At 47.8% G+C, this 17,083-nt stretch overlaps 1 protein-coding gene across 3 annotated transcripts in view; it reads left to right on the top strand.

Annotated features, from left to right (window-relative positions):
* The window catches only part of PAX7 (paired box 7), a 154,602-nt gene that overhangs the window by 95,581 nt on the left and 41,938 nt on the right, over positions 1-17,083 (top strand). Inside the window, exon 8 of one of the 3 annotated variants that reach the window (XM_043996405.1) lies at positions 11,219-11,225. The exons of the other annotated variants lie outside the window; for them this stretch is intronic. Coding sequence (XP_043852340.1) covers positions 11,219-11,225 — 7 coding nt within the window. The remainder of the gene's footprint in view (positions 1-11,218; positions 11,226-17,083) is intronic. 3 annotated transcript variants of the gene reach the window in all.

The following is a 17,083-nucleotide window of genomic DNA, read 5'->3' as shown; positions in this document are numbered from 1 at the left end:
GATGACAGAGCTCACCAAGCAGGTCTGGAATGAGGGGGTGGGGTGGGGAGGGGGACGTTTGCTGCTCATTGGCACACCACTCTGCCCCACTGTCTTTTTTTCCCATCAGAACCCAGACCTGTTCTTTCTAATTAGATAGGCATGGCCTTTACTTCAAAATCGACTTAAGGGATCCTCCACTCCAACTCATTACTTTCAAAAGTGTTTTCATTTTCAAATATGTCCTCCCCCATCCACCAAGCCATCTCTTGTGAAACAAAGGACGAAAAGGAGAGGGAGAATAAAGTGATCCCCCCAAACTAAATGCTTTCCCCAAAGTTTGACAGTCTGATGTTCCACACCCACAACGGCAAAAAAAATCAACCCATTCATTTTATAAAGACTGAGGCCCAAAGACATTGTCCAAGGTCACATGACTAGCAAACAATGAAGGCTGCATTCACACCCAGTTTTCCTGATACCTGTTTCAGAGCTCCTTCCACTGTTCCAAGTGACTTCCTCAAACTTCCATTGGGTTTTTTAAGGTCTGTGAATCCCTTTCCTCATGAAAACTGTGAGATTAAGAACATAAGCCTTATTCACCTCATTTTATAGATGAGAGAACTGAGCCTCATAGAGATCCTCAGTGCATTTATTAAGCACCCACTGTGTGCTGGGCACAGTTCTAAACCCTGGGGATTCCAAGAACAGTGAAAATGGTCCCTGCCCTCAAAGAGCTTACAGTCTAATGGGGTAGAACATATATGATGAAAGGTAATCTTAGAGAGGAATCTGCCACCTAGCTGCCCCTGTGAGCTGAGTCTTGAAGGAGGCCCGGGAGGCAGGAGTGAGAAGGAACAGCATCGTAGGCATGGGGACCAACTTGGGCAAAGGCAAGAAGATGGGAAGTGGAGCATTGTGTGAAAGGAATAGCAAGTAGGGTAGTGTACCTGGATTACTGAGTTTGTGGAGGAGCCTGGAAAGGTATGAAGCCCTCAGCCTTAAATGAGGAACAGAGGACTTCATTTAAGTGATTGGCCCAGGGATGAATAGAATTAGAACTGGAAGAGACTAACTAGTTCACAATTATTAATCCTTTTGTTTTCCAGATGAGGAAGGCAAAGGTCCCCTCTCTAGGCTTGCATTCTGAACCCAAAGGTGCTGACTCGTCTCCAATGTTCTTTCAACCTTCCTTCTCTCCCCAGCGGTTGCCCCCAGCTACCTCATGTGCTTACTGTGAGGATCATGGGAATAAAGGGATATAGGAATGTTGTTCAGAGTTCAATGGAAGTGGGTTTCCCTGAAGACCTGGGATGTGCAGATACTCCATCCTTGTTTATTCTTTAGTGATTAGAAGGGAAACATTAGAGCATCTGAGTCCATGGAAGGGAGCCCAGAAAGGCAGGAGCTTCCAAGAAGTATGGAACAGGGGATTTGGCACTGGTAGGGGAGCTAGGAGCCACCAAAAAGATTCAAGAAAGGCCTCTGCCCAACAGACAGAACCTTCATCTTCTCTTATCAGGTTGAAGGATGGAGCATTTTTAGGTTCTTATATATACAGATGAGTTCTCAAGGACCAGTGTGAGTCCCCCACAAGAGCAAGGCATTATGAGAAGACACATTATGCCCCAGAGCAAGAGAAGAGACCTGGAGGAAATAGATCCACTGACAGTGCCAGGGTGGGAGGGGACAAGACCAACAGACAGATCTGAGTGGAGCAGAGACCATATTGAGAAGTAATGAAAGACAAGATTAAAGAATGGGGGAGGGGAAGGACCAGAATGCCTAGCAGTGACTCATGGGCTTCCAGTTTCATATTCAGAAGTCAGGTTATTGATTACTTAGGCCACTGTTTCTGCCCTCCATATAAGAGCAAAAATCTCCTGTGTAACTTTTTTTTTTTTGTGAGGCAATTGGGGTTAAGTGACTTGACCAGGGTCACACAGCTAGTGTTAAGTGTCTGAGTCCAGATTTGAACTTAGGTCCTCCTGAATCCAGGGCAGGTGCTCTATCCACTGCACCACCTAGCTGCCCCCTGTATAACATTTTTGACAGTCATCCAGATAACTACACCTAACACAGAGTAGGTGCTTAATAAAAGCCTGTTTATTTTTGATAATAAGCCATCAAGTTTACTACACATGGTACAGAATAGGTGCTTCATCTGGAGTCCCCCCAGTTATGGGGAACTTACTATCCCCTGAGACATCCCTTTCTGCTGCTGAACAGCTCTGTTAGTAAATTCTTCTTTATATAGAGTCCAAATGGGTATCATTGCTACTGGGTCTACCTTTGGTGGCCAAGCAGAATGTCTAATCTGAATTCTACACAACTCTTCAAATGATGAAAACAGCATTTGCCATCCTATCCCCTCCCTCCCCTCCCTGCCCCTTGCCCAAGTCTTCCATTCTCTAGGGCTTTGGATTTGGTCCAGTGGGCACTGTTGTATCAGTGGTTCCCAGGGGGAAATGAGAAGCCCTCAGTAGGCAGCTTCAGACAAACAGCAGGTGCCTAGGTCTGTAGGTATTCATCTCATCAGTGGCTGATTGCTCCTGGCATCTGCCTCACTCTACAGACAAGACATGGGATGTTTCCATGACCACACCCCAGGGAGGCAGATACTGAGCATCTTCTCCAGTAGAGAGATACCACAGCAAAGGCAGAGATTTGCACAGAAGAAAGAGAAGCCAGTATCCCCAGAAGATGACTAGCTATGACATTTTCCGTCATAAGGTCCCTCCTCTCTCTAACACTGTGTTCTAAGCTTCCTCCTAGGTTCTCTTGTTTTGAGATCCCTTCTAACATCCTGTGTTCTAAGGACCCTCCCAGCTCTGACATCCTGTGTTCTAAGGCTTCTGGCTTTGACATTCTTCATTGGAACTCATTCTAGAATGAAATTTCTAGATACTTTGATTCCCAGCCAAGGCCTAGAGTATTAAAGTGAACCTGCCCGAGGTCATTCAGGAAATTAGTGGTCAAGGCAGGACTCAAGCCCATCTCTCCAGATTCTCAACCTAGGTCTTCTTCCAATGGGTTAGTAGGTACCGAATTAAATTATCTGATCAACATAATTGTCTAAAGTCTTCCTGCCCCTACTTCTTCCCATCCCCTTTACCACCTCCTTCTTTTCCTTCCAGGTCACTCTTCCTTCCTTCCTACCTATCCCCTTTCCTTCCTTTTTTCCTTCCTCCCTCCCTCTCTCCTTCCTGCCTTTCTTCATGCCTCCCTCCCTCTGTCCTCCCTCATCTTTCTCTCCTTCCTTCTTCCTACCTTATTTCTCTTCTACCTCCTTCCTTCCTTCCTTCCTTCCTTCCTTCCTTCCTTCCTTCCTTCCTTCCTTCCTTCCTTCCTTCCTTCCTTCCTTCCTCCTTCCTTCCTTCCTTCCTTCCTTCCTTCCTTCCTTCCTTCCTTCCTTCCTTCCTTCCTTCCTTCCTTCCTTCCTTCCTTCCTTCCTTCCTTCCTTCCTTCCTTCCTCCCTCCCTCCCTCCCTCCCTTCCTATCTTCCTCCCTTGCATGAGAGAGAGAAACTTTAGTGCAATAGAAAGAATACTGAACTTATAGACCTAGCACAGTGTCTCACATATAGTAGGTACTTAATAAACTTATGTTGAATTAGATTGCATGGACTCTGGATAGATCCAGATTTCAGTCCTGACTCTGAGACTTATCATGGATTCAAGACGTCAGTTCACCTCTGAGACTCAGTTTTCTCATCTGTAAAAGGGTAATAATACCTGCGCCACCTCCTTCACGGGGCTTTTTGTAAGGAAAGCGCTTGGCTGTTTAAAGTGCTGTACGGATGTGACCCATTACTCATTCATTCTTTCACCCAATGAATATTTATTACTTAAATGCTCTGGATAGTGTATATGCTATGCCAGGTGCCAAGGGAAATACAAAGTTAAATACAACACGGTCCCTGTCTCCAAGGAACTTCTAACTTAGTGGGGGAAGAGGCCTGTCTACGGAAACACAGAACACAGAATGAGCTGTGATCGATGCGGACAGTGAGCACAAAGAGTAACAGCAATGCCATTGGTGGAGGATGGATGGTATCACGGAAGCCTTAGATAACCTCATCCAAGCCCCTTGTTTTTGTGAGGAGGGAATGGGGGCCCAGAGAGGGGAAGTGACCTACCTAAGGTCACCCAGAGAGTAAGGAGCAGAATTAGGAGCTGTCAGCTCTCCGGAGTCTCTACCTGTGCTTTCTTCCCAGTGTACAGTAGCAGCAGCCTCCTACCTGCCCGCGTTAGAGAAGAACAACGTGTCAGGCCTCAGGGACTCCCTCCAGCTCTCTCCCTCCTCTGGATTTTAGTTTTTGATTTGTTTATTTCTATTGATAACACCCTGTTTATAATGAACATTGACAAGGAGCAGTGGTGGACCAGAGAAATATAAGAAGGAGAAAGAGATTTGTCATAAGGAAACTGGGGAGGGGGATGAGGGGAGGGGGAGGTATTAAAGAGCCCAGAATTTAAAAAAAAAACAGATGCAAATCACTAGTAGGAGAGAAAATTATGTGCAATTACTTCCTGATATTGGAAGGCTTTGCTCAGCCCAAGCAACAAGATCTCATTAACAAGCAGAAAATAAGATTGAAATGGTGTGTAAAAGAGCTGAAAAATGAATTTGAATGCTGCATTTGTCCACAATTACCCCCTCCTTCACACATATTTTATTGCAATTTTTTTATTATTCTTAATCTCTCCATCCCTCAAAGCAGATTGGGGACATCCTGGCATTACCGGGGCGGCTGGAGGAAGCACTGAGGATTTCCCATTTGCCTGAAAAGGAGACCCTTCTCTCACAAATTTTCCAGGGTTGGGTTTTGGAGGGATCAGAATTCATTTCCCCAGCTTATCAGGCTGTAGGAACACAGGGCTTTTGCACAGGTTCGAACCTCAGCTGATCTCTCTCTCTCGTTCCCACCAAAGCCTTTCTTCTCCCTTCCTGGAAGCCTCTCTTTTGGCCTGTGGCTAATGTCATCTCATCAGATCATAGGATTTAGAGCAGGAAGGGACCTTAGAAATCATCCCATCCAACCCTTTCATTTCACTTAGGAGGAAATGGAGATCCAGAGGGAAGAAGTAACTTCTCCAAGGTAGCACAGCTGGTAGGAAGCAGAACCTCTGACTCTAGATCCTTATTCCACCCTGTCTCCTTGCTTGTGCCTTCTCCCTTTGGTTTCCCTTGTCTCCTTCAACCTCTTTCTGGTATCTTTTTGCACCATCTTGTCAGTTCAAGTCTCTCCCTTCTTCCTCCTTCCTCTGTCTCTGTCTCTGTCTCTCTCTCCTCCTTTACTCCATTGTTGTTTAATTCCCACTGGACAATGGGGGCTTACTAGCCAGTACCTGACCTGAGACCTATGGAATAGAAACAACTTAACCCAAGTAGGAATCAGCCCTGCCCTGGGGAAGTAATATAAAGAACAGTTTCTACCTGGGCGTTTTCTGTGTGCTCAGAGCTATTGACATAGTAGAACCCCATCAAGAGACTCTGCTATTACCTGTGTGACCTTAGGCAAGTCACTGCCTCTATATGGGCCTTCTCAGTTTCCATCCCCAGTAAGAGAATCATCAGGGTTCCTTGTAGCCCTGACATGAAATGCTTCAAATTCAGTGCCAGCTCTGACATTCTATCAAGTGGTAACAATCTATTCATTTACACGCAATAGTAGAAGGGCCCCTCCACTACTGATCATTTATCTTCAGACACAGTGTGTTCCATAGAGGGGTCAGTCACTACCTCTCCATGGCCGCTATCTCTGAGGTCAAGAGGCTCTCTGGAGAGGGCTGTGTGGATAGACAGCTTCTATCTCTGTCTTGTCTCTCTGTCTCTGTCTCTATTTATTTCTGTGTGTGTGTGTATGTGTGTGTATCTCTCTGTGTCTCTGTCTCTGTCTCTGTCTCTCTCTCTCTCTCTCTGTCTCTCCCTCCCTGCACTTTCCCCCTTTCTTCTTCCCTCCCTCCTCCCTACTTCCCAGGCATCCAAGTCAGGTCTCAGAGGGTAAAACCTCTCTAAATTCTGCTTTCTGTCCATTCTCAAGATTTTGCCCACTGGCTCTCTCCCCCTCAGATCTGTCTGGTCCCTTGAAAGGGCCAGATGTACAATAACCATGACTCAGTGAATCATCCAGCTGGCCAACAGGTAACCAGAAGGCAAGGGTCCTGTTCCCCTCCCCCTTAAGGAGGTAGGAGAAGAGCTACCACCCTTTTCAAAGGCAGGACAGATAATGTCCACACCTGCTATATAGAGAGATCATCAAGCCTTATCTCCAAACAGGTCAATTCCAATCATACTTCTATAACGATGAGCTCATCCAACTCTTGCACTCAGTTCTGCCATGATATCTTTTAAAGCCTCTTCTAGCTTTTATGTTCTATGTTCTAAGATTCCTGCCACTTCTGACATTAAATGTTCTAAGTGTTTACCTCCCAGCTCTGACATCCTCTGTTCTAAGGGCCCTCCCAGCTCTGACATCCTCTGTTTTAAGGCCCCTCCCAGATCTGACACTCTGTGTTCTAAGGGCCCTCCCAGCTCTGACATGCTCTGTGTTCTAAGGGCCCTCCCAGCTCTGACATCCTATGTTCTAAGGGCCCCCCCAGCTCTGACACTCTGTGTTCTAAGGGCCCTCCCAGCTCTGACATGCTCTGTGTTCTAAGGGCCCTCCCAGCTCTGACATCCTATGTTCTAAGGGCCCCCCCCAGCTCTGACACTCTGTGTTCTAAGAGCCCTCCCAGCTCTGACAGTCTGTGTTCTAAGGGCCCTCCCAGCTCTGACAGTCTGTGTTCTAAGGTCACTGCCAGCTCTGACACTCTGTGTTCTAAGGGCCCTCCCAGCTCTGACATCCTATGTTCTAAGGGCCCTCCCAGCTCTGACACTCTGTGTTCTAAGAGCCCTCCCAGCTCTGACACTCTGTGTTCTAAGGGCCCTCCCAGCTCTGACAGTCTGTGTTCTAAGGTCACTGCCAGCTCTGACACTCTGTGTTCTAAGGGCCCTCCCAGCTCTGACATCCTATGTTCTAAGGGCCCTCCCAGCTCTGACACTCTGTGTTTTAAGGGCCCTCCCAGCTCTAACATCCTATGTTCTGAGGTCCCTCCCAGTTCTCACATTCCATTTGCTAAGGTCTTTTCAAGTTCTACCATTCTATGAGTCTATGACAGCCATTTGTTGTGTGCCTGCTCTGTAACTAGACTTTACCAGGTGATGGGTTCATAAAGACAAAAATTAAACAATTCCTGCCTTCAAGGAGCTTACCTTCTCGTAGAAAGATGAAACTGGTTCAGATGAAATGCAGTAAGTGATTAGGCAGTGGGTGAAGTAGGAAGTACTAAGGTCTGTGTGTGTTGCGGGGGAGGGGGTGCAGATCAGGAAAAGCCTCTTGGCTTTAGAAGGAGTTCAGAATTCCAAGAGGTGGAGGTGAAGAGAGACTACATTTCAGGCATGAGGCACAGCCACTGCAAAGGCATGGAGGTGGGAGATGGAGTGTGGGGAACAGCCAGGAGACCAGTGTCTCTGGATCATGGGGGGTGTACAGGGCAGCAGTAAAGTATCAGAAGAGGTCTTTGAGCTTCTACCCCACACTGAAATTCCCCTCTGTGCCCCTGAATGCGTTCTCAGCCCCTCGCTGGAGCCTGTGGCGTGCATTGTCAGGCCCGACAGTATTAGGTGGCAGCGGGGATGTGGAAGGCTTCCATCCTGGCACCCTTGGTCCTTTCCCAACCCAGGCTAGACAGCCCCTGCCAAGATGCCTTTGCTCTTTTCCTTCACTCTCACACCCTCAAATTCAGCTCCCGCTTTTGTGAACTTTTAATCTACATTATCCTGAAAAGCCGAGTTTTTTCCCCTCCTGCTCAAGTTTTTCACCAAACAATACCATCTGCTCATGTCAATTAGACGCTGAGGCTGTGGGCAGCAGGGGGAGGGGGAGGGGCGAGGTATTCTCATGTGAAAACAGACCCACATTTATTTCTATGCCTCTCTCACTTTTTCCTGGGTGGAGGCAAGGGAGAGAGGAAAAATCTACCCTGAGGAGAGGAGAGGAGAGGAGAGGGGGCTGGCCAGCATCCAAAAATCTTCCACTGGAGCAGCATCCTTTGGGGTGAAGATTTTTGAGAAAGTATGTGTGTGTGTGTGTGTGTGTGTGTGTGTGTGGTCTCCACTGGGGGCTAGGAGGCCGGGGTTCTTGTAGGGACTCCTATGCTATGTCAGATCAAATTCTCCAGGGTGGAGAGGGGAATAGAATCACAGGCATGGAATCTCTGTTTCTTAGAATCATCGAATTCTAGAAATTTGGGAGAATAAAATCCTGATTTCTTAGAACTTAAAATAATAGAATCTTAGGAATCTAGAATCACCAGATCCTGGTTCTTCTGACCCTCTTTGAATCTGAGAATCTTCGAAGGTTAGAATTGTAAAGGCAGCTTTAGGGGGACTAAACTCTGAGCTTTCCCTGCTTGGTTAAGTGCTTTCGGCTCAGCAAAGAAGGGAGAACACTATAAGTCCGCACTGCAGTGGGGCCTCATTTACTGGGATCCCACAAATTCAGAATGTGCAGACTGGAGTCCAGCCTTTGCCTTTCTTGATGATGAAAATTTTGCTAAATCAGTGGGTCGGGGTAGATGGGATTTGGAGGAGAATGTGGGATGCTTAACATAAGAAACGCCAGAATTTTCCAGCAGTAGATGCACACATTTCCACAGGTGTTGAAGCAGCTCTCATAGCAAAGTAATAAAACAAGTTTATACTTGAAGGCAATAACATGACATTTCTTGAAAATTCAGCCAGTTGGTGATTTACCCAGATCACCCTTCATGGAGGGGGTTACGAAGATGACTGACATCAGAGATCTGAAGCTAAAAAGGACCTTAACCCAGTCCCCTCATTTTATGGAAACTGAGGCCTTGAGAGGGTCACCCAGGCAGCAAGTGAGAGATGGGGGCTTTGACCTCCTGCCCCTCATCTCCAAGTTCAGGGCCATTTCCACTGCACTCTCTCTGTCTCCATGCTCAAGGGGTCTGGTTAGGGAGCCAAGTCTCAAACATGTGAAATAATTAGCAATGAAAGTGATGTGGAAAGAGTCCTGGATTTTGGAGTTAGAGGAACAAGATTCAAACCCCAGTTTTGCCACTTATTATTACCTCTGTTAGCTAGGTGGTGCAATGGATAGAGCCCCGGGGAGCCTGGAAGTCGTGAGTTCAAATGTGGCCTCAGATACTTACTGTGTAACCCTAGACAAGTCACTTAACCTTGTTTGCCTCAGTTTCCCCATCTGTAAAATGAGCCAGAGAAGTAAATGGTAAACTACTCCAGTGTCTCTGCCAAGAAAACCCCAAATGGGGTCCTGGAGAGTCTGAAATGACTGAACAATAACAATGACCTCTCTCTGTGTCCTTAGACAAGTCACCTCCAGACTGTAGTTTTCCTCAGCTGTATCATGAGGGCTGGTGGGAGGTGCGGAGTTACACGAGATCCCTTTAAATCCTATGACAGCACCCTACCCTCGCCCCAACCCCCCAATAACTGCAATGAGGCTCGGTGACCAGGGAAAAGTGACAAGGGCAAGGGGAGCTGGAGCTGAGTCTTGAAAGATGGGGCGATCTTGGAGGGGTAGAGGGGAAGAGGAGACATTCCAGGCACAGAGTGGAACAGCATGAGCTAAACAAGGGAAAACGTCCTCTAATCCAGACTTGCCACTAATTATAGCAGGTTAGCCCACCCCACCCACTGAGGCTGAGCTGGCCAGGCCGACAGTATTTATGGGCTTCGTTTCTGATCCTATCAAGGGTATAAATAACTTTGAGACTGAGACACTCCGACCCTTCCCAATGCCACAGACCCAACCCAGAATTCCCCTTAGAGGAAGGAATACTGAACTGGGAACTGGGGGCCCCAGGTTTGAGTCTCAACCCTGCCGTTCATCACCTAGGTGTCCTTGGCCAAATCATCTTCCTCCTTGGCACTTCAGGGTTCTGATGTGGAAAAGAAGACTGGACTCAATGATATATTCCAGCTCTTAAGAGTCTCTAAGTATGAGGCAGCTAGGTGGTGCAGAGTATCTAAGTATATTATTTCTTGTTTGTTTGTTTTTGCAGGGCAGCTTTGTGGCCCTGGACAAGTCACTTAACTTCTGTTTGCCTCAGTTTCCTTAACTGTAAAATGGGGTTAATAATAGCATCCACTGGGGGGCAGTTAGGTGGTGCAGTGGATAGAGCACCGGCCCTGGATTCAGGAGGACCTGAGTTCCGATCCAGCCTCAGACACTTACCAGCTGTGTGACCCTGGGCAAGTCACTTAACCCCAATTGCCTCACCCCCCCAAAAAAATCCTTTAAAAATAATAGCATGGGGGGGGGCAGCTAGGTGGTGCAGTGGATAAAGCACTGACCCTGGATTCAGGAGGACCTGAGTTCAGATCCAGCCTCAGATACTTGACACTAGCTGTGTGACCTTGGGCAAGTTACTTAACCCTTATTTCCCTGCCCCCCTCCCAAATAGCATCCATCTCCCAGGGCAGGATCAAATGAGATAATATTTATAAAGTGCTTAACACAGTGCCTGGCACATAGTAGGTCCTTTTTAAGTGTTAACTGTGAGGATGGTGATGATAGACAGTTACTTCCCAATCCGAGATCTATATGTGTATATGTTTTCCAAATCAAGAACACATGTGGCTCAGTTTCCCAGATCTGTATCTGTAACACCCTTCTATGTCGGACAGCTTCCTAGACTCAGGACCCTTCACTTCATGACGCAGATTCTTGTATCAGTAACCTATTTGCATGTGTGACATGGCTTCCCAGATCAAGGGAGAGGGAGGGTTGACTCTCCCCTGCTGCCCTTTTCCCTGCTCCTCGTCCCCTGAGGATCTTTGCTTGGCAATGGATTCCTGTCTGGGGGTGGTTTATCACGACTGAGATGGGGAGCCTGGCGGGTTAAGCATGCAAATGCTGGATTTGTCCTTCTTTCTGATTAATAGGAGAGCTCAGGACAAGGCAAGGCAAGCAGATAGAGGGGGAGAAAATGAGAGAGATTAGCAATTAATACTGCAGGCAGACTGGGTGAGAACCAAGGCGGCCCATCCCTGGGGGATTCCTTGCAGGAGGGAGGCAGCCAGGGGGATCAGGGCCCTGCCACAGAGAACTCAGGACTGAGGTCTGGGAGCTGGGGAGAGGAAACCTGGGCGGGGGAGACCAGAAACAGCACGGGTCTGCCAGGCCAGGGAGATCAAGGGGGTGCAGGAGCAAGGTCTGGGAAGGCCAAGATGGCCAAGTCAGGAAGAGGGGAGAATAGGAGAAAGCTTCCCTGTTGTCATCTAGGGGACATGCCTAGTCTGCATCTACCATTCTGTCTACCTAGGAACGTGAGATTTAGAGCTGGAAGGGACTTTGGCCTGTAGAATGTGAAACTAGAATGTCAGAGCTGGGAGGGGCCTTAGGAACCATTTCATATAACCCCCCTCATTCTGCAGGTGAGGAGATTGAAGGCAAGGAAGATTAAAATGGCTTGCCCCAGGTTGAACTGCTAATACTCAGCAGAGTCAAGATTCAAACCCAGATCTTTTCACCTTAAATCCAGCACCTAGACCACTGCACTATGGTGTAGCACCACTCTGTGCTTGTTCCTCCTGCCCTCCTCCTTTCTTTCCTTTTCTCTCTTTGACTCTTGGGCCTCTTCTTGTCTACCTGGCTTTTAGACCTTCAGGCTTTCTCTCTGTCTCTCTCTCTGTCTGTCTGTCCCTCTCTGTCTGTCTGTCTCTCTCTTTCTCTCTGTCTCTCTCTCTTTCTCTCTGTCTCTCTCTCTGTTCCTCTCTTTCTGTCTATCTGTGTCTCTCTCCCTCTCTGTCTCTCTCTGTGTCTCTGTCTCTCTCTGTCTCTATCTGTCTCTCTCTGTCTCTGTCTATCTGTCTGTCTGTCTCCCCTCCTTCTCTCCCTCCCCCTCTTCTCACCATATTTTCAACCACCACCGAGGGGCTCCATGAGCTTCCCTCCAGCCCCTCCTTCTTTCCCTTTCTATCTAAGCTCTGCTCCTGATGCCCTCTGTGCCCTTGGGCTAGTGGAGGGAGGGAAGGATCCTGAATCTGTCAGTAGGGGAACTGAGTCTGAACCCCAGCTGTCTTACTCGTGACTTACATAAGACCTTGGGCCAACCTTGTCCCTTCTCCAGGACTCATCCTCATTTATAAGAGAAGATGTCAGGATGAGCTTGTCTCTGATTCTTAGAATCATCAAATTTTGTAGAAATTTGGAAAAACAAACACCTAGTTTGGTAGAACTTTTAAAAAAGAGAATCTTAGTAACCTGGAATCACCAAATCCTGCTTCCTCTGACCCTCTTGGAATCCCAGAATCTTAGCAGGTTAGGACTGTAAAGGGGATATTGGGAGCCAACCCCCTGAGCCCTCCCTGCCTCCCATTAGTGCCTGGGTTAAATGCTTTGAGCTCAGCAAAGAAAGCTGTCCGTTGCAGCTCTAACTTTCTCCATTCTTGGGTCTCTTCCAGCTCAGACCCTTGGGGTTCTTGGGTCCTTTCCCATTTCTGCTGGGATCTGTGATTCCATGATTAACAAAATGGTTGACTTAAGATTTAAACTGCTTTGCCATTAGGAGTGTTGAATGATGCTCAGCCAGCCATACTTTTTTGTCCAATTCCAGTGACCAATAATAGCTCAGGGACTTTGCATGCATTCATGCCATTTGATCCTCACAACAACCTTGGGGGGGGTCAGGTGATATCATTACCCCATTTTACAGATGAGGAAACTAAGGCTTGAAGGGTCAAAGTTACTTGCACAGAGTCTCACAGTTTTTGAAATCAGGTAGTCCTGACTCCACGTCTGTTACCATGCTATGGGGACTCTACCAGATACTGGGAGATCGCCCAGCCTAGAGTACCCTTTACAGTGAGGAAACTTCATGGCCCATTAACCCACTGTTTCCCAAGGAGCAACACTTAGACACTTCTGTGTGTTGTGAAGTAGTGGTTTGGGGTTTTTTTGGGGGGGGGTTTGTTTGTTTGTTTTTACCCCATGACAATGTTTCATCAAGATAGTGGAGGAAAGCAGTTTTGTGAAGGGTGAGAGGAGAGAGGACGGCTGATAGGCACATGCTTTATTGGAGTTAAGTGACTTGCCCAGGGTCACACAGCTAGTAAGTGTCTGAGTCTGGATTTGAACTCAGGTCCTCCTGACTCCACTATGACACTATGGACCCATGATTTCACTATTGTCACCTGTCCTGCAACAACATTACAAAAGGAGAGAGTTCTTTGAGGGGAAACTAAGAGATTATATGACCTGGCCAAAATCACACAGCCAATATAACACACCAGAGGCAAGATCTGAACCCACATTTCCTTAACTCCAGTGCCATTTCTCTATCCATTAGACAACAATGCAATAATGTTGCTATTATTATTTGATACTCCATAGTAGCCCCTGAAAAAAGAATGGGACAGCTCTACCTAGGAAGGTTCATTCAGAATTAATGAGATGTCTTCTGTCTAGTCCCATCTCTGCTACTAACTCACCTTGCACAAATTCCTTGCTCAGTGAGGGAGGTGGTGGACCACAACATATCCTCCGAAGTCCTTTCCAGCTCTAAAATTCAAGATTATAAATTCTTTCAGGGGGCAGCTAGGTGGCACAGTGGATAAAGCACTAGCTCTGGATTCAGGGGGACCTGAGTTCAAATCCGACCTCAGACATGACACTTATCAGCTGAGCAAGTCACTTAACCCTCAATGCCCTACAAAAAATAAACAAATTAATGAATGAATGAACAAATAAATAAACAAATAAATGAATGAATGAATGAATGAATGAATGAATAGATAGATAGATAAATTATTTCACCTCAAAGACCTGCCCTCAGGAAACTTCCAGTCTCATAGAGAAGAAAGAATCCCTGGCCTTTGGGATTCTTCATCTAGCCCAGAGCTCCTTAAACTTTTTCCACTGGCGACCCCTTTTCACCGCAGAAATGTTTACACACCCCTGGGGTATGTAGGTATATAACATAGCCACACATAACCTTTTACTGTTGCTAGATTTTTTACAACTCCCACATTCAGTTAAGTGACCCCAGATCGGGTTGTGACCCATAGTTTAAGAAACTTTGGACTAGAAAATGAAAGGGTTGGATGAGATGATCTCCAAAGTCCTTTACAGCTTTAAAATTTGTACTATGATGGGGGGTGGGGGGGCTCGACTCGCTGGGAAGGAGGAAAGAGTGGAGAGAAACACAAATCCTGCCTCAGTCAGTTCCCAGTGTGGTACTGGTGACAGAATCTGGACCAGCAGGAAACCAGACCTCTAATGGAGAGATCCCGCCCCTGGCCTCAGTAACCTTCCACTCTGGGTTGGAGGAGAGGGCCCGGGTCACTATCACTGACCTCAGGGAGCCTTCACTCTGTGGAGAGAGACAGAACATTTAGAGTATGATCAAATGCACTGGTGTGTTGCTTACAGCAGGCACGAGGGAGGGTAGGTAGGCTTTTTAGATAACAGCAAGTGTTGGGGGGGTTCTTGGTATGAGGGGAGGGGTAACCCCCACAGGCAAGATGAGAGACTCTGACACCCTCCTTTCACCCTGCCTGCTCTGGGAGAACATGGCGGGGGAAGGGGGGGAGGGCTGGTTCAGGCTGTGAGCCCATTCTTCTGGCACAGACAGCCAAGACTATACCAGGGAGGGGCCCGGGTAGGAGACTGTGGGTCAGACTGAGTAATCAGGGTCCTTTGCTTCCAGTCTTGTCAATCCTGCCTTGCTCATCAGCTCTCCACAACCTATCCCCGAGTCCCATCTTCCCTTGCAACCTCATTATCTCTCTCCACCTGCCCAGCTTTGGCCCCTCTTGTCCTTCCAAGAGGGGCTGGGGCTGGCTTCCATCATTCTGCCTTGTATTACCCAGTGCTTTCGGTTCTCTCTCCCCCCCCCCCTCTCGCCCTGCATTTGTCTCTGTCTCTCTTCTCTTGCCTCTCTCATCTATCTCTTAGTTCCTTCCCCAATGTCTCTGACACTCCCATTCTTTCTCTCCTTCCCTTTCCTTTTTTCCTTCTCTGTTTCTCTGTCATTCTGTCTCCATCTGACTCTGTCTCTTGCTCTCCCTGGTCTTCTCTCTGTCTCTTTGTCTGCCTCTGTCTCTGTGCATGTGTGGGTGCCATCAGTCTCCCCATGTCTCTGTGTCTCTGTCCCTGCCTCTGCCGGTGGGCCGGGGCCAGGGCTGGGTAGGCAGGCAGGCAGGCAGGCAGGGCCGAGCTGGGGCTGGGCTCCCTCCCTGGCTGGGGGGGGGGGGATCAGCAGTAGCTGGGCCGCTCAGCGCCTCTCCTTTGATCCATGTCCTGAGGCCTGCTTGACAGTGAAAAAGGCATGGAGACAAAAACGACTCCGTCAAAGTGATTCCCGACAACTGTCTCCCTGAGATAAGGATGCGCTGCTCTCTGTCTTGGACAGCTTTTTTTTTTTTTTAATACCTCCTCTCCCTCTCTCTCCCTTTCCATAAGAAACAGAGTTACTTGAAACCAGAGGAATGAAGCTGGCAGCAAGGCTGCCCACCGCCCACCTGGAGAACAAGGGGCCTGCCCGCCCACCGGCAGCCCAGGTTCTTCCAGGAGGGGCCCCTTTTATAAACCTGCCCACACATCTGCTTCTCTTCTTTTATGTTTGTCTTGAAGTTCCCGGTGCCAGGCACCATCAGGGGCTGGGGGAGTAGGTCAGGGCCACTCTGCTGTGCCATGCTGGCTCTGGGCATGAAAGCCAACGTCTTCTCTCAGTGGGTGCCAATGTCTCACATCCTTTCAGTGGGTCTCTTGGGATTGGTGAGAAAGGAGGGAGACTCGGAGGAGGAACATGGCAATGCTCTCTGACCCCATCTCATGAGCTACTGGGGTCTGGTCATAACTGCCACCAACTAGTGAGATATCTAGCAAGGCACATAAGCTCTCTGAGCCTCAGCTTCCCTGTCTGTAAAATGAGAAGTCTGGACTAGTCACTACATAATCTGCTTTCAGCTCTAAGATTCTATGTTCCAACATTTTCTGCTCTTCAGATTCTTTCAGATTGAACAATCTTTGTTCCAAGGGCCCTTCCAGCCCTGATGTTCTCTGAGAAGGCTCTTCTGGCTCCCATCCTTCAGCTCTGACATTCAGTGTTCTAAAGCCCTCCCAGCTCTAACATCCTGTGTTCTAAGGGCCCTTCCAGTTCTGACATTCTGTGTTCTAAAGCCCCTCCTAGCTCTGACATTCTGTGTTCTGATGTCCTCTCCCAGCTCTGACATTCTATGTTCTAAGAACCCTCCCAACTCTGAAATTCTAGGTTCTGAGGCCCTTTCTGGTGCTAAATTCTATGAACATCATAAGCCCTTGTGTAGAAGGGACAGGAAAAAGGCCTTCCCCAGTGTCAGCCAAGCCCCTTTTTGTCCCTACCACCAGGGCCTACATCACACTCTGTGGTTGGGAACAAATACCTCTGAAGTAAACAATAAGAAAGCCAAAAGCAGTCCCTGCCCTCAAGAAGCTCACAGTCTAATGGGGGAGGAAGCATGTAAATAACAATGTCTGTACAAGATCTAAATAGAGTAAGTTAAATATTCTAAGAGTTGTCACAGGGAAGAGGGAGGAGGCCCAACTTCTGTGGCTTCAAAGGGGCAGAACTGAGACCAACAACAAGTAAAAGATTGAACTGGGAACAAGGAGATTTGCTAGAGAGCTGCTTGTCCATGCAGGGGAGAGGGCCCTGGGCCTGGAGTCAGGAAGAACTAAATTAAAATCCATCCTCAGGTGATAGCTGTGTGACCCTGGGCAAGTCACTTAACCCCATTTGCCTCAGTTTCCTCATCTGTAAAATGGTCCAGAGAAGGAAATGGTGAACCACTCCAGTATCTTTGCCAAGAAAACCCCCAAAGCGGGACATGACTGAAAACAATTAAATAACAATAACAAAACCCAAAATCCAACCAATGATGTCTTGAGGTGCCTTTCAGCTGTCAGTATTTATGAACCTCTGTGAGTGGAACAAAACGATGGGAAGGGGTTTCAGGCCGAGGGTCCCTCAGTGCTTGGACACCATAGCTCCCCTCCCCCTTCCTTCCAGTGGGAGTCGGGGAGGGAGGT

The sequence above is a fragment of the Dromiciops gliroides genome, chromosome 3 (genome assembly GCF_019393635.1).
Source record: "Dromiciops gliroides isolate mDroGli1 chromosome 3, mDroGli1.pri, whole genome shotgun sequence".
Taxonomy (NCBI): Eukaryota; Metazoa; Chordata; class Mammalia; order Microbiotheria; family Microbiotheriidae; genus Dromiciops; species Dromiciops gliroides.
This window is presented reverse-complemented; position numbering and strand designations above follow the sequence as displayed.